This window comes from Neophocaena asiaeorientalis, unplaced genomic scaffold, assembly GCF_003031525.2.
Source record: "Neophocaena asiaeorientalis asiaeorientalis breed wild unplaced genomic scaffold, Neophocaena_asiaeorientalis_V1.1 scaffold478, whole genome shotgun sequence".
Lineage (NCBI taxonomy): Eukaryota > Metazoa > Chordata > Mammalia > Artiodactyla > Phocoenidae > Neophocaena > Neophocaena asiaeorientalis.
The window spans coordinates 2,334,730-2,356,994 of NW_020173200.1; the positions used below are offsets into that span (position 1 = coordinate 2,334,730).

At 48.9% G+C, this 22,265-nt stretch overlaps 1 protein-coding gene across 3 annotated transcripts in view; it reads left to right on the plus strand.

The window, feature by feature from the left end:
• Positions 1-717: 717 nt before the first annotated feature.
• KDM4A (lysine demethylase 4A) overlaps positions 718-22,265 on the plus strand; it is a 42,471-nt gene continuing 20,923 nt past the window's right edge. Inside the window, exons 1-11 of one of the 3 annotated variants that reach the window (XM_024744738.1) lie at positions 718-815; positions 3,504-3,680; positions 4,305-4,480; positions 7,588-7,702; positions 9,423-9,616; positions 11,687-11,736; positions 12,457-12,560; positions 12,966-13,103; positions 13,816-14,066; positions 15,138-15,337; positions 16,527-16,903. In XM_024744738.1, the coding sequence (XP_024600506.1) occupies positions 3,543-3,680; positions 4,305-4,480; positions 7,588-7,702; positions 9,423-9,616; positions 11,687-11,736; positions 12,457-12,560; positions 12,966-13,103; positions 13,816-14,066; positions 15,138-15,337; positions 16,527-16,903 (1,743 nt within the window). In that variant the 5' untranslated portion in view covers positions 718-815; positions 3,504-3,542. Of the gene's footprint in view, positions 816-1,029; positions 1,110-3,503; positions 3,681-4,304; positions 4,481-7,587; positions 7,703-9,422; positions 9,617-11,686; positions 11,737-12,456; positions 12,561-12,965; positions 13,104-13,815; positions 14,067-15,137; positions 15,338-16,526; positions 16,904-22,265 lie in introns of those variants that run through there. The other 2 variants (XM_024744737.1, XM_024744739.1) reach the window with 2 other exon arrangements.

The window sequence follows — 22,265 nt, forward strand, 5'->3', positions numbered from 1 at the left end:
ATCTTCTCCCCCCCACCTCAAGAGCTGCTCCTAATGACCCCCAAATCCTTACTCACGGAGGAACTGCTTTTTAATGACCCTAAGGACATCCCCGCTCAGGACTTATCCTAATGACCCACAGAGCTCCTTTCCCCTTAGGAACTGCTCCTTTCAAGAAATGTCCCGGTTTGCCGGCAAGTGAGGGGGTTCCCAAGACACGGGACTTTTTTCGTTTTAAAAACCGAGACAGTACTGGGCAATCTGGGACAGGTAGGTCACCTTATCAGGAACTCCTTGACCTCGGAAGCCACCCCTAAGGGTCCCCAGCGCACTTTTACCTTAGGTAAGGGTTCTACTCACCCCGCAGAAGACTGTCCCCACCCTTTCGTTAGAAACATCCTACAACAACCCCATCAGTGCCTTTACCCTGGCCAACTAGCCCATTTCTAGGCACTCAACTCTTTTAATCCAGATTAGCTACGGGCGGCCAGAAGCCCGCCTGCGATTGGCCAGTTCTGCGATTCAGCAGAGATGCTCAGTGGCCGCGGTCGCGAGTGGTACAGCGTTTCCTCCCGGCAACAGCCCTAGCCGGCGCTCATAGGCTGAGCCGATTGATGTGCCAGTACTTTGGGGCGGCTGCAGAGCGCGTTCATTGGCTGTTTGAAGGCTTCTGGCAGCCCCTGGATTGGTTGACTCTGTGGAGCGCTGTGCGACTGCGCAGAGGCCTACTTTAGAGGAGGCGGAGCTTCGTCCTTCGCCGGCTGGGAAAGCAGTGGGATCGGCTAGTGGCGACAGCAGAAGTCGGGCCTTCGCCCTGCCGGGGCAGTGGGCTTTAAGTAAGAGCCAGAGGGTTTTTGAATCCTTTAGGTTTGTTGCTTCTGTAGCCGTGACCGTGAGCTCTGGTGGGGGAGGGGCGGAGGGCGGTCTTCAACGGTCAGTGATAGGCATGGTTCTCGGTCAATGGGAGCAGGCGCTTCTGAAATGGGTCCTGAGATTGGCCCTTTCCAATCTCTTGTAGCCAATGGACGTCGGGAAGGGTGGGCGGGTCTACTGGGCCTTATTTTCTTCTTCCTGCGGCCCGGACTCACTCGCCTAGGCGGCGGGGCCGGGAGGGGCCGGACGTCTACGCGGTGAGCTTCGGGGACCTTGGGAGCGGGGGGCTACCTTGGGAGCGATACCCGCGGGAGCATCTGCGAGGGGAGGGGGCGGGAGTTTGAGGTGGTTGTTAGCAACAGCTCCCTTTATTGAGTTGATAAGTACCCGGCCTAGTGCTTAGCGTTTCGCTTGCATCATCTGAGTTAATCACAGCAACCCTGCAGGGCAAGGAGGTTGGGATCCCCATTTTACAGGAGGAGAAACTGAGACTCGGGCAGCTTGCACAGCCAAGGTCACACAGCTAATAAATGGCAGAGACTGGATCTGTATTCAGAGTTGTTTTAACTCCGGGGCAGCGCTCTCTTAAACCAGTAGGCTTTGTTGCTGGGTTGGGGGAGGAAGGTGTCAGGGAATGGGAACTTTCCCCAGGAAATAGATTGAGGGAAGGGAATCCTAGGGTAGAAGAAAAGGAATGAGCAATTGAGGTAAGAGCAAAGAAATCGGTTACTCAACAGTTACTGAGTGCCTACTCTGTGCCGTGCATTGTTCTAGGTCTAGGCTTACAAAGACGAATAAGGCCAGAGGCAGACGAAGCCCCATTAGGGGTTTGGGAGGCCCTACGATGGGCCCTAACACTGTGTTCACATGATTATGTGTCTTTATAAAATTTGCAAGAGTAAGATATTTTGTATTCTTTTTTTAAGGAGAGGGTCTTCAAGATTGCATAAAACTTTAGGTTCCTCTACACTTGGATCTGCCCTTGTAAAGGGCTTAGACTAAGTGGAGATTATGCTGTAGGCAGCACATAGTAATGGCAGGAGCACTAGGAGAACATTACAGGACTGCGGGTAAATTTCCTGGTATGTAAAACAGGGCTTATAGTATATCTGCCATGCAAAGTTTGACGAGGTGCAGGAAAGCACCAGGCCAGGAACGCACTTTATTTTTGGTGAAATGGAGCCCGGAGAGATGCAGGTAGTGGAACTTGTCTTCTCTCCTACCTGAGACAGTTCTACTCCATGCTGTCTTCCCAACCTTTTACTAGATTGTTGGTATGTTGGACACAGTTTCCTCCCTTCTGATCGCTCCAGCTCTCAAGGGGACTCTTGGAGCTGAACTGCCATGGCTTTGGGACCCAGATTTGGGGGAATTGAGTAAAGAAAAGGACATACGGGTTTTGCTTCTAAACTGGCTTCTTTTAGCTGGTGTGCTTGGTTCTTATTCAGTCAAAATAGTCTATTGTGTTACCAGGCAATGGGGATGCACCCACTTAACTGAAGGCCTCATCTAAAAACAAAGTAGTATTTATTTCACCTCCAGTCAGTTATGAAGTTTGCCCTTTATTGCCACTTTATTGCCTGTTTAAATTTTATCCTTTGAGTTCTGGGTGCAGTGCAATTGAACTAGTCTCTAGCTTGACTTCGTATAGCAGTGCCGAAACTGCATTTTGGTTTAGATATGAGAATAATTTCACTTTAGGGTTTTAAAAATCATAGCTCAGGCTACTAATATCAGGGTACTCTTTAACCCTTAAACTTTGTAATCTGGTAGCCAACTAACTTTTCTTAGGAATCTAGAATCCTGTTTTAAACCTTTGCCCTAGAAGGGAGCCCGTAGTTTGATTTTTATTTAAAAAAAATCTGGTTGTAGTATATTGAATTTAATACTTAGAAACAGTTAGCAAGGTGTGAATAAGGGAGCAGCTGAAAAGAGAAGGGGAAGATATGGGCGGGGCAGCTGCTTTGTTTAGATGGGACCAACAACCAAATAATTAGTTTCCCTTTTTTAGCTGAAACAATGTCTCCACGTAAGTCAGGTTTAAATACAGGCAATTTTATACATTAGAATCCTTTAGACAGAACCTTTTCTGTCCCAGTGTGTCTTACTCATTTAAATGACCTGCCTAGAGGCAGATTCCAGGTGTGAGGTCTTACAGCTGCTTCAGAATTTCTTTCAGCACTGACATTGCCAGCGTTCAATCTTAATTACATTTTATATAATTTTTTTTTTTTTTTTTTTTTTTTTTGTACCACCAGGGAAGCCCCATTTTATATAATTTTTTTTTAACATTTTAAAAAATATTTATTTTTGGTTGCGTTGGGTCTTTGTTGCTGCGCATGGGCTTTCTCTAGTGGCCGTGATCGGGGGCTACTCTTCATTGCAGTGTGCAGGCTTGTCATTGCAGTGGCTTCTTTTGTTGCGGAGCATGGGCTCTAGGTGCGTGGGCTTCCGTAGCTGTGGCTTGCGGACTCTGGAGCGCAGGCTCAGTAGTTGTGGCGCACAGGCTTAGTTGCTCTGCGGCATGTGGGATCTTCCCAGACCAGGGCTCAAACCCGTGTCCCGTGCATCGGCAGGCGGATTCTTAACCACTGCGCCTCCAGGGAAGCCCACATTTTATATAATTTTATGTTCTTAATGTATTTCTTCAGATTTCTGCCTGACCAAAGTGACCTCAAAAAGGAGGGAAAATGGCTTCTGAATCTGAAACCTTGAATCCCAGTGCTCGGATAATGACCTTTTACCCGACTATGGAGGAGTTCCGGAACTTCAGTCGTTATATTGCCTACATTGAATCCCAAGGAGCTCATCGGGCTGGGCTGGCTAAGGTGGGGGACGGGGCCTTTGGGACTCAGGGTGGCAGTAAGATTTTTCCTAAATGAAGGCTGGAAGAACCGAGTTTTACTGAAAGGCAGGCTTGGTGGTAGTTGAATATTTGCTGTCTTATTTACAAGTTAATTCCTTTCGTTAACATCTGAAGCATCTCTTTTTAGGTTGGAGAAGAGCTGCTTAGAATGTTTAAAAGGGAGGAAGAGAGCAGTGTCCCAGGGCCAGCTGCTGTGGTGCTTCCATCTCTTGGTGGAGAGGGGTGTTTTCATCAATCCAACTTCTCTCATTCTCGGTTTCGGTCTCATCCAGCACTCTGATAGTAATTTGGCTTCCCATGTGAACTTTCTGTTAGATTGAGAGAGAATCAACTCTTCAACCTCTTGTCTTGGTGCCCAGATAAGATTCTGAGGCTGAGAATTCCGTACCTTAGATCACTGCAACTAGGCAGCTAGTTGGTAGCAGAACTGGATCAGGGCTAGCATGACGGTGTGACTTGCCGTGTTTGGGTGAGCATGGTTAAATCCATGTGACTTTAGTAGAATCGGCTGTTGGCCTGCACACTTCTTGGACTCTGACCAGCTTGTCAGGTTTCTGATCTCTTTTGTTTCTTGTGTTCCCTACAGGTTGTTCCTCCAAAGGAGTGGAAGCCACGAGCGTCCTATGATGATATTGATGACCTGGTCATTCCTGCCCCCATCCAGCAGCTAGTGACTGGGCAGTCTGGCCTCTTTACTCAGTACAACATACAGAAGAAAGCCATGACTGTTCGAGAGTTCCGCAAGATTGCCAATAGCGATAAGTGAGTGAAAACACATTCCTTCCCACCTGTCCTAGCATCTGGGACCTAATATCTCACGTGCAAAGCAGTCTCTAGGACTGCTGCCATCCCACTGAAGAATAGTTTCCTCACCTCTAGTATCTGTCTCTCTGTCCGCTCTTTACATGGAAGCGTTCCTCATCTCGGTACACAGTCACAGTCTAAACTTGTACATATTTTTACATAAAGTAATCCCATTGTTTTTCCTTCAAAAGTAGGATCAGTTTCTGACTCTAATAATTTGCAAGGTTGCAAAGGGGAAACTTGGAGTTGGTTCAAGAGGAGCGTTGGCCGGATGTATTGATACTACCCACTTATCAAAAAGTGGCCTTCGTAGTTTAAGTTAATCTCTTCCGTCTGGGTCCTCCTGTCTTTAATCATGGCAAACTCCTCACTACCCCTACAGATGCTATCTCATTTCCTTTGTGACATTAACCAAATGTGAGTGAACTACCAGGCTGGTTGCTGTTTTCTGTCACTCCATCATCATCTGTACATTCTTGTCTCTGTTGGAAACATCTTTGTTTAGGCCTGCTGTCTTCAGTTGTTTTTCTCTGCTGTTTTTAATATTTTGCTCTCATTACCTCAGATTTACAGAGAATAACTTGTGTGTTCCCCTCGTTGGGCTCTGACTAGTCCTTAATCCTCTTGCTTGGATCTTCTCCCTTCCCTTGTTACTTCTTCATTTTGTGGCTCCACAAGGGATTCCTCCCTCCCCCTTGCCTCTTCTCCTGAGCCTTTTTGGTCCACACATATCTTGGTTTCAGCCAGACTTTTTTTTTTTTTTTTTTTTTTTTTTTTTTGGTTTACAATCACAATGTCCTCTGTTTCACAGAATAGGAAACTAATGCAAAAGTTAAAAAAAAAATTAATTTCTAATTATACTTATTATCTAACTACATCTAGTTTTAAAACCCTACAAAAGAATATATACATATATTTACTATGTAAAGCACAAAAGTAGACCTTTCAGAGATTCATTATTTAACGTATAAATCACTTTTAAAGATTCCACAAAAATTTTTTCCTTATTTTTTTTTTTTTTTTTTTTTTTTTGCGGTATGCGGACCTCTCACTGTTGCGGCCTGTCCCGTTGCAGAGCACAGCCTCCGGACGCGCAGGCCCAGCGGCCATGGCTCACGGGCCCAGCCGCTCCGCAGCATGTGGGATCTTCCCGGACCGGGGCACGAACGCGTGTCCCCTGCATCAGCAGGCGGACCCTCAACCACTGCACCACCAGGGAAGCCCCCAGCCAGACGTTTTTGCGACTCTGCCGTGGAGGCTCGCAGTAGAGCCTCAGCTTGCCAGGCTTCACACTTGGAGTGCTTTATCATCTCACATCAGGTCGCGCTCTTTCTCTGTCTGTGCTCTGCCTTCTTTTCCTTTGACATAGCAAAGTTCGAAGTGTGGGCTTCCAATTTTATTGGCAGCCTAACTCTTAAAGCATCTCTGTTGCTGGCCAACCTGCTGTCTAATGAGAGAATCTGTGTAAAAGCCTGTTGAAGAAGTGTGCCATGCTCCGCAGATGAGAGGCTGTGCTGTCTTCATGTCTGCTTCCTAGCTCTGCGCCGTGCCAAGCACACTTGCTTTGTTTCACGTCGGGTTGGCCTCACTCAGGCCCCTGTGCTGTTCTTCCTGTCTCATCAACATATGGTAGCCCTTACCTTCTTTCAGGACACCTCTTTTTAAATCAGCCAGTCCTGTGTCTTTTCCCTTCATCCGAAATACAATCAATTCTTACCTTTGATTTCTGTCTGTGTGGTCAGCCAGCTTTAAGAAAACCCAGTGGGTAGAAACCTAAACTTTTAAATCAGATCAGTTGGAAGTAGCGTTATTTGTATTTAAAGGGTTTAGAACTTGAGAGTTCTAAACTTCATGATTCATTAGTTTAACATCAAAATGTAAGGCAGTATTTAAAGTAAGATTTTTTTTACCCCACTCATCTCATTATCTCCACACAGTTTCATTTTGGTCTTCCACTCCTTATCATGTTTTTTGGCCATTTGAGTTATACTGTGCATTTTCAAATACCTATTAGGTTTACACGTTACTCTTTTTAAATTGTGTAGTAATTTTTAAGTGGTTTGAATTTTTAAAAGATTGTTTTGGGAGTAAGTTTTCAGTATGTGATTATTGAGCTAAAGAGTACAGATATTGGGCTTCCCTGGTGGCGCAGTGGTTGAGAGTCCGCCTGCCGATGCAGGGGACACGGGTTCGTGCCCTGGTCTGGGAAGATCCCACATGCTGCGGAGCGGCTGGGCCCGTGAGCCATGGCTGCTGAGCCTGCGCGTCTGGAGCCTGTGTTCCACAACGGGAGAGGCCACAACAGTGAGAGGCCTGCATGTCGCAAAAAAAAAAAAAAAAAAAAAGAGTACAGTTATTTTTAATGGTATTATGTGGGGAGATATATATATAGATAGATAGATAGATAGTGGTGTGTGTGTATTTGAGTGTGTGAGCATATGTATACACATGTATTTTGCTAAATGAAACATTTGATGTGCAGAAACCTATTTTTATGTTTTTAGGACTATTTTCTATTTTTATTAAAATATTTGGTTTTCAGGTGTGATTATTTGTTGAATGTTAGCCACACTGCATAGGATGCTGGGAATGTAGCAGTGACAACTGAAGTTAGCCCTCTTGGAGACGCTTCCTTAGAGTGGAGGGAAGTAAATTCTGTTCCAGGGCCTCAGCTCTCCATGTGCTGGGTTTTGGTTGTCTGTGGATACATAGGGATTTGCAGTCTTGGTTCTCACAGGTTTGGAAGCCTATTTTCTCCCTGTGTGGCCAGGCCACTCCTGACGAGTGCAGTGTGTAGTTATAGTATAGTCTCTTGAAAGAGTGGAGGATATCATTCTTGAGGAAGATGGGCTTACATCTTTGTGTATGATACCTTTTTTGGGCCCAGAATGTTGAGGGAGTTACTGGGTACTGTATTGGAACCTTGAAGGCCAAGGTTATGTCTTGTTCATTTGAAATGTCTTGCTATCCCTGGAACAAGGATTGTGTCTCATGCCGTTCATAATGCCTCATGTATTTAGTCCCTTATAAGTGGCTAACACTTTTTTTTTTTTAACTTTTTAAAGGTACTGTACCCCACGCTATAGTGAATTTGAAGAGCTTGAACGGAAATACTGGAAAAATCTCACATTCAATCCCCCAATCTATGGTGCAGATGTGAATGGCACTCTCTATGAAAAGGTGAGACTTCCTGGGATCTCTATGCAGCATTTTGTAATTTAATACCATTTTCATCTGCCCAGCATGTAGTGGGCACCAAAAAGCTGTTTTGCTGAACGGGTGTCTGGACAAAGGAATGGCCCACCACCAGGTGATGGGCTGTGCTCACTTAATTGTGGGTAGTTTTGCATGTGACTGAATTTTATTTCTCCCACTCTACATGTGAATTGGATGATATGGTGTTTTTAGCAAGGGCTGTTAGAAGAGTCTGTGGGTGGTAGCTCTGATGAGTTCTAGAAAGGGTGGGATCACAGTAAATGAAATGTTGGGGGAAGGCAATGTAGTTTCTGAAGAAAAAAGATCACTGACCAATATAATGGAAGGGGTATATATTTAAGAAGAGGAACATATTTAGATTTTCGGAATCCTCAAACAAGATTCTGTAGCAAAAGCTGTTTTAACAAATTGCATTGGTTTAGGATTTAGTGCTTTTTGGCATAAAGAACAGCCTTAGATATGGTACAAGGAAGAAATATTTGGGACTGTTTTTTGGATGATTAAAAAATCTGTAGGGTGTTTTAGGGATTATCACTCCGATTAATTTATTGTTTTTGTAAATTATTTGAAGGAAGATGTTTAAAAAGTGGATTCCAATTTTGTTGATGACAGCTTTTTTGGGTGGTGGGACGTGAAGCTTGTAGGCATAAATCCAGGACGTACTTATAGGAAGTGGGGTCCCTGATGACCTTTACAACTCAGGATAACATTGTAGCCTTTTTTTTTTTTTTTTTTTTTTTTTTACCCGTGTCCCCTGCATCGGCAGGCAGACTCTCAACCACTGCGCCACCAGGGAAGCCCCCACATTGTAGACTTTTTACTGAAGACACTGCCCAGTGGAAATAAGGGCTAGATAAGTCACAAATGAGTACAATTGATTCCCATGCTTTGTATTTTTTATGGTTTGACAGTACTTTCCTCTTTCGATTTAAGTTTCTTTCTTTTTCTTTTTTTTAAAATTAATTTATTTTTGGCTGAGTTGGGTCTTCGTTGCTGCACGCGGGCTCTCTGTAGTTGCGGTGAGCGGGTGCTACTCTTCGTTGCGGTGCATGGGCTTCTTTTTGCGGTGGCTCCTCTTGTTGCGGAGCATGGTCTCTAGGTGTGCGGGCTTCAGTAGTTGTGGCATGTGGGCTCAATAGTTGTGGCTGCGAGCTCTAAAGTGCAGGCTCAGTAGTTGTGGTGTGCGGGCTTCAGTAGCTGTGGCATGTGGGCTCAATAGTTGTGGCTGCGAGCTCTAGAGTGCAGGCTCAGTAGTTGTGGTGCACGGACTTAGTTGCTCTGCGGCATGTGGGATCTTCCTGGACCACGGCCCGAACCCTTGTGCCCTGCATTGGCAGGCGGATTCTTAACCACTGCACCACCAGGGAAGTCCTGACCTAAGTGTCTTTAGCTTCCGTGCAAACTCTTCCTCTTGGGTTTAGAACAGGTGGCTGTCCCTCCTTTTTCATCTTTCATGTACTAGTGTTCAGTGTTGTTCACCAACTGGTGTTTGCCCTTCAGAGGTATAATGGCGTCAGTTCCAGTGGCAGCTCTGAACAGCAAGTGAGGGGTGCTGTGGTCTTCAGGGCCATGTAGTTTCAACATTATTCCTAATCTTTGTTAGGAGTGACAGCTCACCTGTGACCTGCTCTGTGATTGGTGGGTTCAGAGCCTCAGTTTATATTCAGTGTAACTTCCTCTGCAGCATGTTGATGAGTGGAATATTGGTCGCCTGAAAACAATCCTGGACTTGGTGGAAAAGGAGAGCGGGATCACCATTGAGGGCGTGAACACCCCATACCTGTACTTCGGCATGTGGAAGACATCCTTTGCCTGGCACACTGAAGACATGGACCTGTACAGCATCAATTACCTGCACTTCGGAGAACCCAAATCCTGGTAAAGTCGGCCTGCGCTTGGCACTGGGGCTTCTCAGCTTTCATGTACCCAGGGAACACTTTGGAATCGGGCAAAAGGCAGATTATGGTTCGGCAGGCTTAGGGTGGGACTGGTGTGTTACATTTTGTTCCGACTTTCAAGCAGTAAGGTGCTGTTTGAGCTCTGGTGCTCTCCCTGCCCTTGGGAGTAGCAAGCGTTAGCAGGCCAGGCACTTAGTACCACAGTATGAAAACAGAAAGGTGCCTGAGTGACCGAGAGCCATGGGGCCTCTCCCACTGTCTGGTTCCTTTTTCTGAACAGGCCTGAGGCATTCCTTAGAGGCAGACTTCCAAGACTGGAGTCACTTCTTCAGATGATAGAAAGCTTTCTTTTCCTCATGGAAAAAATATTTGGTGAGCAGCAGTGTGTGCTTTACTCACGAGGGGACGCAGGACCACTCAGCGTCCGCTCCCCGTTCTCCACTGAGGCTGCCGTCTGGCTGGGGAGAAATCAGAGAAAGCTCTCTCGTTTCTTCCTGCACCCACCCGTCTATCTCAGCATGTTAGCGAAGATGCTGCCTTCGGCAAAGCAAAAGACAGATGAGGTGCCCACCCTCACACCGCTAGGGGACTGGTCAGGAGAGAGAAAGTGGGAGAAAAGCTCTGATGGGGAACAGTGGTTGTAATAGGTTCACACAGGAAGGTGTGTGAGCATGGGGACTAGAGAAGGCTCCCCTGGAAGAGGTGACAGCTGAGCCGAGAGCTCGCAGATGAGGACGTGGCTGGGTGTGGTGGTGGTGGGTTCGGAAGGGGGACTGAGGGAAGGGTGCCTGGGTGGTTGTAACAACACGTGCAAGGACACTTGAGAGCGAGCACGGTGTCTTGAGTAACTAGAGGAAGGAAGTCCCTTGTGGTTTATGTGCTGTGTGTGAGGACGGAAGAGTGAGGAGGCCGGAGGGGACACCGTGGCCAGGCCATGGGGAGTCGTGCAGACTGTATCTGTCTCCATTCCTTTCCAGTACCTTCAGCCACATCCTTTCCCAGGGCTTTTCTTTTCTTCTGGCAGATGCTTTGCAGTTTCCAGTCTTGGAAGGGGGAAAACCCTTTTGAGCCTGTGATTACCCCCTAACTACTGTCCCAGTTCCTTCCGTAGGTGGCTAGACTTCTAGACTCTAGCTTTTGTGTCTTCACCATGTTCACTCTGAAGTTCCCTGAAGTTGGACTTTTTGTTCTCGGGTCAAGAGATTTTCTAGTTGCTATATACACTCTTTAGGTCATCTGAAGTGGTTCCTTTAGAGACTTCTGTGCAATGTTTCCTGGTGGATCACAGAGTCCTTTAGGTGACAAACATTTTCCTCAGTTCCTCATCTGTTTTGTTGCATAATAACAAAGCTATTTGGGATGGAAAGGTTTTGTTGTGGAATCATCTTTAGAATGCATTGTAAGGGTAAATCAGACTTACCATGAGTTCCCGAATATAAAGCTTAACAGTTGTGCAAAAGTTTTAAATAGTCCTCCATGTGTTTTTTATTTATTCTGTTCGTTTTTTAATGAAGGGCAGTTCCTATGGTGTCTAGATACGCACGGGGGTGGAGGAGTGAATGCTTACTGGATAATCAGTACACGGTTGTGGAGACAAAGGGAAATGGGCTCAGCACATAGGGGCCAGGTCTCTGGTACCTGATCCATTGTCACATCGTTTCCCATCTTCCTCCCTCTATCTCATCCCAGTCAGGCCTTTCAGGCTCTGCCAGGAGCACTTTAATGCCATCCTCCTCCTTTTTTTTTTTTTTTAACTTTTATTGCATGAACAACATTATAAAGGAGAGCAACATTGAGTGTGTACCCTAAATCCTGGTTCATGATAAATATTCAATAAATGTCTTGTTAAATGAATGAATATAAAAGATAAAATCGCTCACACTTCTGCGTGTGCTCTGCCCTCCTCTGCCCAAACAGTCTGCTACTTTATTTCTCCAGATCCCTATCTAGTTCTCGTGGTTGTGAAGTTGAAAAGTCTGATATTTCAAGCTGTTCTGAAAGGGGGGACGAGCCCCTCTGCTCAGCGGCTGATGCTTCTTTGTGCTTGCAGGTACTCCGTCCCGCCTGAGCACGGAAAGCGGCTGGAGCGCCTGGCCAAAGGTACGGGGTCCACTCCGCTTGCTGGGTCAGACCTGCCTGTGAGCTGCGCTCATTGCTCTAAGGTGTCCACTTGCTGTGGTCCTTTCTCAGGCCCACATGTGGGGAGTGAGCCAGACTGCCAGATTGGTGACATATCAGAGCAACTAAAATCAGAGCCTTTTCCCACTTTGTCTTGGGAAGGGACTTACTAAGTCTTAGACTGTGTTTGCCTCAATTTTATCATGCATGGGTTTATTTGACTAGGGATAGTGTATTGGTCATATTGGGTCTGGTTCTTTTGCCAAAAACCCAAATCATCAAGTCAAAGTTGAATTTTATGCTTTGGTTCTTTTAAGTGGACTCTAATAGATTTGTACCTCTACAGAGCCTATTTCACAAGAGCTTGGGTCGTGTGTGCTGTAGTTGTGCTACTGACAAAAGATTGAGGATCCCAGTGAATGGAGAAAGGCTCTAAATTGTTTCAAAGGTCTTTGTGAGAACAGAGGCACCTGGGGCAATCCCCCAAACAGGATTTGATTACCCATGTAACAGCCTACACAGGAGGCAGCCCAGAGGTTCATTGTGGAACCTTAGGATTGACCTGAAGCTAGAGGAATATGTGGAGATCACATTGGTGATTCATCCTCCTTATGTAGATGAGATGCACGGTGTGAGGTGACTCCAGGGTTACAGAGCCAGCGTGGGGCTGTGTATTAACTGTGCCCGTTTTCAATTAAACAGGCTTTTTCCCGGGCAGTGCTCAGAGCTGTGAGGCTTTTCTCCGCCATAAGATGACCTTGATTTCGCCTTTAATGCTGAAGAAATACGGAATTCCCTTTGACAAGGTGAGCGGATTTTGCACATAGCAGCCCTTGGCTTACGCGGAAACCACCCTTTCTGGCGTGTGTTTCACAGAGGAGCTTTATTCTACTTGATTCTCTGTACCAGGTGTGGGCCAGGGCTAATCTGTATCATCGTTTGATCTCGAAGCATTAAAGGTGGGCTACCCCTTCCTGGTGCCAGAGGAGGGTCAGGCCCCCTTGAACAGTGTCATCTGGATGAGTCATTAATTATAGTCATGGTGTCTGATGTGTAGAGGCTTTGCATGTCACAGAAGACACCAGGTCCCCAGTGGTTTTGTGACCCATCCCTGGACACTGAGCTCAGTTGTAGCAGAGTTGGAGCGCAACTTCCCAGGTCTCTAGATGCCTGCCGTTTGCTGCAGCTGCTTCCCGTCTGCTTTTGTTCAGGTGACTCAGGAAGCTGGAGAATTTATGATCACTTTCCCTTACGGGTACCATGCCGGCTTTAACCATGGCTTCAACTGTGCTGAGTCCACTAATTTTGCTACCCGGCGGTGGATCGAGTATGGCAAACAAGCTGTGCTGGTAAGTCCTCTGGGTTTCCTTCACAGTAACCGTGTCTAAAAATGACTGGTTGAGCCAGCCAACCTTCTTAGATACACTGGCTGGTGATTAGAACATTTCTTTGAGCTGCTGGAATTCAGAAGCAGAGTGGCGGGGAATGTGCAAAAGTGCCAGCATCTTGTGTTCACAAAGAATTTTAAAAGATCTGTTCCGATTTGAGTTGTATAAAATGAGGTTTCCGTGCTTGAGTCCATTGAGCATTAAAACTACACCTACACACTGTGCTATTTCTTTCTTTAGCCACTCTGGGATTTCTCTGTTGAGGAGAAATCTTAAGGGCTTCGTTTTACATTAGGGAAGCAGCAGGGCTGGACGTTTGGCTGGGAGTAGACTCGCTCCTGTGGTTCTGGCTTGGATAGACAGCAGAGGGAAGGTGGACATTGACCATCCAGGGTCTAACACTGAGCCTCATCTCTAACCGTTCTCCATGTGCCCTAGTTAGCGCCCAGGTTGACTCGCCCCAGTGCCATGTGTCCTCCACCCTTTTTTCCCTGCTTCCTTTCATGTGTGAAGGCTCTGCAAGGACGTTATGCCCTCAGCCTGTAAACCCAAACATTTCAGCCTTAAACTGTCTTGTGTTTTTTCCCATTCGGAGGGAGGAGATGGGAGGAGGGGCTCGGGGGAGGAGCAGGGCAAGTGTCTCACCTGGAGCTCCTCTGGCACCTTGCCACAGTGCTCCTGCAGAAAGGACATGGTGAAGATCTCCATGGACGTGTTTGTGAGGAAGTTCCAGCCAGAAAGGTACAAACTCTGGAAAGCTGGGAAGGACAGCACCGTCATCGACCACACTCTGCCCACGCCAGAAGCGGCCGAGTTTCTCAAGGAGAGTGAACTGGCCCCGAGAGCCCGGAAGGAGGAGGAGTGCCCGGAGGAGGATGACATGGAGGGGGTCGAGGATGGAGAGGAGGGTGACCTGAAGAAGAGGTAACCCTACAGCCCTTGGGCCCAGCTGCCTGAGGGAGGCGTGTCTGGCAGCTTCCGTAGCCTGCCGAGAGGCTGCTTCTGAGTGGGGTGTTTGAGCACAGCTGAGGGAATGTTTTTCTTGGTACAGGCCCCAGAATCCTCAATGAGGTGTTCAGGCCCTTCCTCATGGCTGCCACCCAAGGGTGGTAGCACTGCTACATGGGCCGTAGTCTGCTGGAGCAAGGCTCACATGCGTGCGAGGGCATGGCTCCCTCTGAGCCAGAGAAGCCAGTTTTCTCACTGCCATTTGAGGGCTTTTTACAAAATAAATTTATTTATTTATTAATTTATTATTATTTTTTTATTTTTGACTGCGTTGGGTCTTTGTTGCTGTGCAGGCTTTCTCTAGTTGTGGCGAGCGGGGGCTACTCTTCGTTGCGGTGTGCGGGCTTCTCATTGCGGTGGCTTCTCTTGTTGCGGAGCATGGGCTCTAGGTGTGCGGGCTTCAGTAGTTGTGGCACGCGGCCTCAGTAGTGGCTTGCAGGCTCTAGAGCGCAGGCTCAGTAGTTGTGGCGCACGGGCTTACTTGCTCCGCGGCATGTGGGATCTTCCCGGACCAGGGCTCAAACCCGTGTCCCCTGCATTGGTAGACGGATTCTTAACCACTGTGCCACCAGGGAAGTCCCCATTTGAGGGCTTTTTGAAAAGGAGAGAGTAGTGAAGGAAATGAGACTCACAAGGGCAGGGGCCAGGGTCCTTGGTGTCTGAGCCAGAGGATCTGTCCTCAGGAGAGTTTCTCTTGGGCTATGTGGGGAAGAAAGGAGGAACATTTATCTGGGACCTGCTGTACACCAGGCGCTCTGCCAGGTGCTCAGCACACCTCTTCTTAAGCCTCATGTCAAACCTGTGAAGGGGGTGGTGACATCCCTGTTTGCATTTGATGGAACAGGCTCAGGGAGGTGAGGTCCCCGGTCTCAGGTGGCACCAAAGTGTGAAGCAGGCTCTGGCCGTTGAGTTGGGGTTGCGTGGGGAGGTGTTTGTGTAAGCGAATGTACACTGGGGCTCTTAAAAAGTTTGCCCTCCTCCTTGCAGCCTGGCCAAGCACCGTATCGGGACAAAGAGGCACCGAGTTTGTCTTGAAATCCCACAGGAGGTGAGTCAGAGCGAGCTCTTCCCCAGGGAGGAGCTGGGCTCTGGACAGTACGATATGGCGGAGTGCCAGGCCGCCCTTGCTCCTGTGAGGCCCACCCACAGCTCCGTGCGCCAAGTTGAGGACGGTCTCACCTTCCCAGGTGAGTTGGTTATGGTATTTTCCCCCACAGCCCTAATCATTCTTTTCTGTGTTGGACGCCACACCAGTGCGGGGTCGCAGATGTGACAAAGGGGAGGCGGGTCTGTGAGCAGATGGTGTGGTTGGAGTGTGGGAAGCGCTTTGGTTGGGGTCACCCAGGGCGGCTGAGGAACGTGGGGGAAAGGCCCCCGCCCACCCTCTCTGCCTGGTGAAGTGCCCGTGAATTAACTCTTGCAGAGTAAGCAGCGATTTTCCAGGCAGACAGACTTGGGGGGACATAGAAGGGGCTTCCCGGATAGGAGGAGCAGGGCCCAGGCCCAGAGACATGCACAAGCATGAGCTGCTTGGGGAGCTGGCAGTGATGTCCTGTGATTTGAACAAGGGGTGGGAAGGGTGGGAGACGGGTGTGTCACAGGAGCGACCTGAGAAATGGGATGAGACGATGTGGGGACTGCCTGCCGCCTGAGAGTTTGCTCATTGGGAGGCTTGAGAGGCCGTTTGTATTTTAGGAGAGGACAGACAGTGTGGTCCAGTACAGTGTTTGAAAGCGTTCACTAGGACAGTTGTTGAGGATAGATGTGTTAGGAAGGGGCTTGTATCAGTCTCGGGTCAGGTTTGGAGGATCTCTGTGTCGACAGGGCCTTGGAGTGTCTGCTGAGAGCCAGTCAGCACTATGGACTTGGACCCTGGGGCCCTGCTGCCTTCTGTTGAGCTGTCTTTCTAGCCCGGCTTCTCTGGGTCTCTGCTGAGCTGCAGGAGACTTCTGAGGAAGTGACAGCTGCCACTTAACTGAGTGTCTGCTGTGTGCAAGGCTGTGCTCCCACCTTACACGCAGCAATCTTATTTAAGAACCCTGGAGAGAGGTGGTAGCATCCTCAAGTTACAGAGGATGAAACTGGAGGCCCAGAGAGGCTAAGCAGCTCGCCCCAGATCACACAGGGACCCTGTTGGTGGTGGAGTCAGAGTTCAGAGCCAGGCCTCAATTGCTGCCCACGTTCCTTGGTCTTGTCACTCTGCCTTTCTTTTTTTTTTTTTTTTTTTTTTTTTTAGGACTGGGGCACGAACCTGTGTCCCCTGCATCAGCAGGCGGACTCAACCACTGCGCCACCAGGGAAGCCCTACTCTGCCTTTCTTGAAGTTCAGAAGCACAAGAGAAAGTGGGCTCTGTTCATTGTGTCTGTGTGTTTCAGATTATTCCGACTCCACTGAAGTCAAATTTGAAGAGCTTAAAAATGTCAAGCTGGAAGAGGAGGATGAGGAGGAGGAGGAGGACCAGGAAGCGGCCGCCTTGGACCTTTCTGTGAATCCGGTTTCTTTTGGGGGTCGCCTCGTCTTCTCAGGCTCCAAAAAGAAGTCATCTTCCAGCCTGGGCTCTGGTTCTTCACGGGATTCTATTTCTTCCGATTCAGAAACCAGTGAGCCTCTGTCCTGCCGAGCCCAAGGGCAAACGGGAGTCCTCACTGTGCACAGCTACGCCAAGGGGGACGACAGGGTCACCGCAGGAGAGTCATGCACGAGGAAGAAAGGGGGCGCCACCAGGAGCATCAACGAGCGGGAGCTGGCTGAGGTGTGGGTGCTGGGTGGGGTGGGGGACAGGGGGCCTCCTGTGTTGGGGAGGGAGGTGGTTCTGGGGCTGGGCTGCTGCAGAGTCCCAGATGGCAGGAGAGACCCTCAGGATGGACCGCCAGTCTGCAATTGTGTCAAGCAAAAGCCAGGTGGCAGTGGGTCACTTCAGCTTGTTCTTTGCTCGGAGTTCCTTTCTCTTATCTCTGTGGGACAGTTGTTCCAAAGAATTGCCTTGCAGCCTCAGTGGCTACCCTTGGTGGATCTTCAGCTGAGTTGGGTGCATCCTCTGCCCCTCCTGGCCTTCGGGGCCAGGGTTAGAGTGGCAGTGGTTGCAGGGTTTGAGGTTTGGGGTGAGGTGGCCTTTCTTAGCCTGGACTCCCCTGGGAGTTCTCCCTCTATACTCCCCTCTTCATTCTTCCCCTCCCAGTATAACACTGCTAACGCAGCATCGTTTTGGAGGCCAGGATGAACTCCAGAGCTGTAACCGTGGACATGTCTGTTCAGGCTTCCTCTCAGGCCACGCTGTTGCCAAAAGCTCTGTCTTTTGTTTGTTCTGTGTAGAAAGGCGTTTGGCGGGTCTGAGTGGGATACAGCAGGGCCACGTTGGGTGCAGCCGACTCAGACCTGCCCTGAGTGACCTGCTCTCTCCCCAGCCTCGCAGCCTATGGGTAAGTTGCAGCCCAGGCTGGGGTCATTGGCAGGCAGTAGAAGTCAGCACAGACTTCCCCGTTCCCTTCCCTTCACCTTTGAAAAATTTATCGTCTAAAAGTTTTTATTACGAAACATTTTAAAAGTATATGCAAATAGACTACTGTCATGAGCTCCACGTGTACCCTTGTTATTTCTTCATATTAACAATTGGCTTGTTGGCTTTATCTTTTCTTTGGCTGAAATACTGACACTTAAAATCCCTCTAGGTTTTCCAGCAGTTCCTTTCTGTGGTTGGTTTTTCCCCTTGTCTTGAACACCCGATGTAGTTTTTCTTTCTGCCTTCTCTGAATCTCGGGCTCAGTTTCTGTAGACCCCCTTTCTCCACGTGAAGGTCCCCCCTCCCTCTCACACGGCATAGGGGTATCCACCATACACCACCGTGCAGCCTTCTCGTTGCCTCTGATCGCCGCTCCCTCCGCCGTCCTGTGGCTGCTTCCACAGGAGAGGGCTCTTCTGCTTGGAAACCAGAACCCCTTAGGTTCCCTGTGGCCGCATCCCAGCCATCCTTCCCAAAGCTCTGTGCCCTCTTGTGCATCCTGCTGTCTCTGCAGGCCACGCTGTCCTTCTCTTGCCCTGTCCTGACTTGCTTTCCTCCAGCTGCATTCACAACCACAGAAGCCGCTAACAATAGCAAGGACTTACTAGACACTTGAATGCGTTGTTCAGATCACATGTTACTGCTGAAGCAATCTTACCACAGTCAAGTTTTTTGTGGCTTTTTTTTTTTGGTGGTGGGGGCAATACATGAATAATAGCTATCTTTTTTCCTCCCCGATTAGGAACCAGTTAAGTTATGGATACAGGAGGCGGGCACATGGCACTCAGAATGCCACTTTGTTTTTGTTTTTGTTTTTTTTTTTTTATTTATTTTTGGCTGTGTTGGGTCTTCGTTTCTATAAGAGGGCTTTATCTAGTTGCGGAAAGGGGGGGCAATTCTTCATCGCGGTGCGCGGGCCTCTCGCTGTCGCGGCCTCTCTTGTTGCGGAGCACAGGCTCCAGACGCGCAGGCTCAGTAGCTGTGGCGCACGGACTTAGTTGCTCCGCGACATGTGGGACCTTCCCAGACCAGGGCAGATTCTCAACCACTGCGCCACCAGGGAAGCCCAGAATGCCACTTTGTTACCAGTTAAAATGGTTGAAGAGAGTGGCTTCTAACCTGTGGCTGAATGGCCCTGCCACTCATTTTACCCTCAGTTACAGATGACCCACCTAGTCACAGGTGGCCCTGGACGACTCAGGCCCCTCTCACAGTGGCAGAGAGTTTCCCACTCACCTTCTGTGTGTTGTGCACACAGGAATGCACTCCCTCTGCAAAAGGCAGATGCCAGAAAATGAAAGCCAGGCGTCCTCCCGCGGGAATAGGCTGGGAGAGGAGGCTTCTCTCTGACACGCCTCTCTCGTGCAACCCCTGCTCCAGAACCGTAAGCGTAGCATGTCTTCCTGGTTCTTGTTTGTTTGTGTGTGGACCTCTCAGCTGCAGCCTGATGGTAATAACTTCTCGGCTGCGTCACCTGCCATCTCTCCCACCTCTCCCCTTGACGTGCTGGCATCCTCTTCGTTTTACTCTGTAATGGTTTGTTCGCCTGCTCTGGGCTAGGACTGTGCCTTCAAGGAGCTCATAGTCTAGGCAAATAGATGCGAGCAGGGAATTCTAGTACCTGGTGATGAGCATCGTAGCACAAGTGGAAGAGTTAGCAGCTCAGCCTGGGGTTGGGGTGAGGAGGCAGAGAGACAGCAGGGGAAGGAGCTTAGTGGGAGCATGCTGGGAGGATGGGATGAAATTGGAGCGGGAATCTAGGGGAGGAGAGGGTTCTGTTTGGTGCTGGGGGCTCATGCCAGGGTCAGAGCAGGTCGGGGGTCCACAGTGGTTTTGTTGGTCTCAGGCATATGGGATGAGAAGGCCTTGGGAGGTGCAGGTGGACCGTGTCAGGAGCCGGGTCCTGGAGTTCTGAGGCTCTTTGACTTGAGAGTCGGGGTCGGGGGCAGTGTAAGTTTCCCTGCCATGTGTTTTCGGAGATTGAAGATTTCTATAACACGTTTTTTAATACACAAAGATGCATTGAAGATTTCTATAACACATTTTTTTTTTTTTATAACACATTTTTTAATAACACAAAGATGCATATGGTATAATACAATGAACCACAAATACTGATCGTCAAGATCTAACAGTTGTCAGTATTTTGCCACATTTGCTTCATCTGTCCTTTTTTTTTTTCTTCTTTGTGGCTGTGCAACTTGTGGGATCTTAGTTCCCTGACCAGGGATTGAACCTCTGGTGCAGTGAAAGCGCTGAGTCCTAACCACCGGACCGCCAGGGAAGTCCCCATCTGTCCTTTTTTTATTTGCTGAAGTATTTTATAGCAAATCCGAATGTCATGTGATTTCTTCCCTACTTCAGTGTGTATCTCTAAAAAATATGGGTGTTTTCTTAATCACCATGCCATTTTATACCTAACAAAATTACAGAAATTCTCTAGCATCATCTAATACCCAGTTCACAATCAAATTTCCTCAGTAGTCTAAACAAAATTTATTTTACAGTAGGTTTGTTTGAATCAAGATTTAATTAATCTTACATCTTATGTCTGTTCATTATGTCTCTTAAGTCTGCCTTAATCTAGAGCAGTGCCCCTCTGTCCACCTGCCACTGACTCACTCAAAAGAAACTGTCAGTTCTTTGGATTGCCCAGTGAAGCGTTTTTTAAGCTTTGCCTTGATGTCTTGGAAGATCATTTTGGAAGCAGTATAAAGGTTTTTGGGGGAGGAAGGAGGCAAGATTAGAAACAGCAGCGGTTCCCTTGAAGATGAAATTATAGATGATTTTCACTTCCTGCATTTATAAATTGTCTGAATACTTTTTATGAATACGTGTTACTTTTATAATCAAATACTGCTCCTTCAGGACAGGAGGAAAAATGGTTTGCAGGAGGGAAATCAGTTTGGAACCTGTACCTTTAGTCTGAGAGGTGGTGAGGACCTGAGCCGTGAGGTGCTGGCAGGGGTGGATGGAGGGGGCTGGGGTAATGACTGCTTGGAAGGTGGGAGCGTGGGGCCGGGGGCTGGTGTGGGGTAAGTGGGAGGGCAGTGCAGGGGTGACCTGGAATTCTGGCTCGTGTTACTTACCGGATGGACAGGGGTGTATCAGTGGAGGATGGAGGTGGCAGGAAAAGGGAAGGGGTTATTTGCGTGTGACTCAGGTGTGAGTTCAACCTGGGGCATGCTGAGTGCGACCTGCTTGTGAGGCAGGCATTGGAGACGTGCATACACCCACCTTAGGTGGGTAGTTTTGGGAGTCACCTTCACCTGGAGGGTGTTGGTGGGTGTGGGAGAGTTCGCCCGTGGGGCATGTGGAACATGAAGAACAGTTTTCACAGTGCGGGTGTTGGTAGAGGGCCTGGGAAGGAGAAGGACAAGCAGAAGAGAGCAGCCAGAGGTTCAGGAGCTAGGAGAGAGTTGTGTGTGCAGAGCCGGGGAGGAGAGGGTGGAAGATGGTGGCAGCCGGCCGAGTGGGCCTGTATTAAAGAGGGGCGGTGGGACATAATGAGGGTGGGAGAGGGAGAGAGCTCTGACAGGAGGGAGGGCTGGGGTCTCTAGCAGAGGCGGGCACAGGAGAAGATGGCTGCAGGTGGGTTTTTAATTGTGGTAAAATATACATGACATGAAACACCACTCTAACCCTTTTTCAGTGTACAGCCCAGGGGCCTTAAGTGCCTTCGTATTCTGTGCAGCCATCAGCAGGCTGCAGGTAGTTTTGAGGTGGGAAGAGGCACTTGTCTGTCCTGGAACAGTCCAGTGCTCATTGGGGCCCAGCTCCTTTTCAAAAGCCAGTATTCCTGGAAACCTCTCGTTGCTTCTCAGCTGCGTCCCTTTCTCCTTCCAGTCCCTCCAGCCTTCGCTCCTTGTCTAAGATGCTGTCTTGGTCTGGGTGCGATTGTCACAGGCGGGTGAAGGTGCACTTCTAGGAGCCAGGTACTGGGCCACATCCAGCCTCGCCTCTTGAGGCACCGGCGTGGTCCCCGGGGCCTGGTCTAGGAGCCTCTGTAAACATGGGTGGAGCGAATGGAAGTTTAGCTCCAGTAAGAAGCTGACTTGAGGGTTGATTGATTGGGTGGGATGGCAGACTGACAGTCAAGGCTTGGGCAGAAGCTGAGGCACTCTGCGTGTCCCTGGAGAGGTCTGTTAGCTTTGTGTCTATATCTGGAAGCAGCTGTGGGCCCCCTCCTCTCACTTTGAGCGTCCCCCAAGGTGTAATTCGGGTCATCTGCTACTCAGTCAGCGTGCTGCCGTCTTGTGTCAGGGGCCAAGGTGAAAGGGCCCCTGGTGACTGACTGCTGAAGCACCACCGCCCGAGCTTTCACAGCAACGTATCTGCTGCAGAAGTTCTTGTTAGTTCAGGCTGCTTTGAAAAAGTGAGTTCCCTAAAGAAGGAGAGAGAACACTTGGTTCTTTGTACAGAACGAGCCCCGTCAAGAACATTGACCGTGACCTGGCAACCCACGTGTCGGGGGTAACAGAGAACTCAAGAGAGAGCCTGGAGCTCCAGCTCTCTTGCCGGCAGCGGCCTGGGAGACCTTGCGTGCCATCCCCCCCATCCTCACAAAGAGCTCTGAGGGGCAGTGCTCTTCACCCCGTTTTTTACTGGGCTGCCA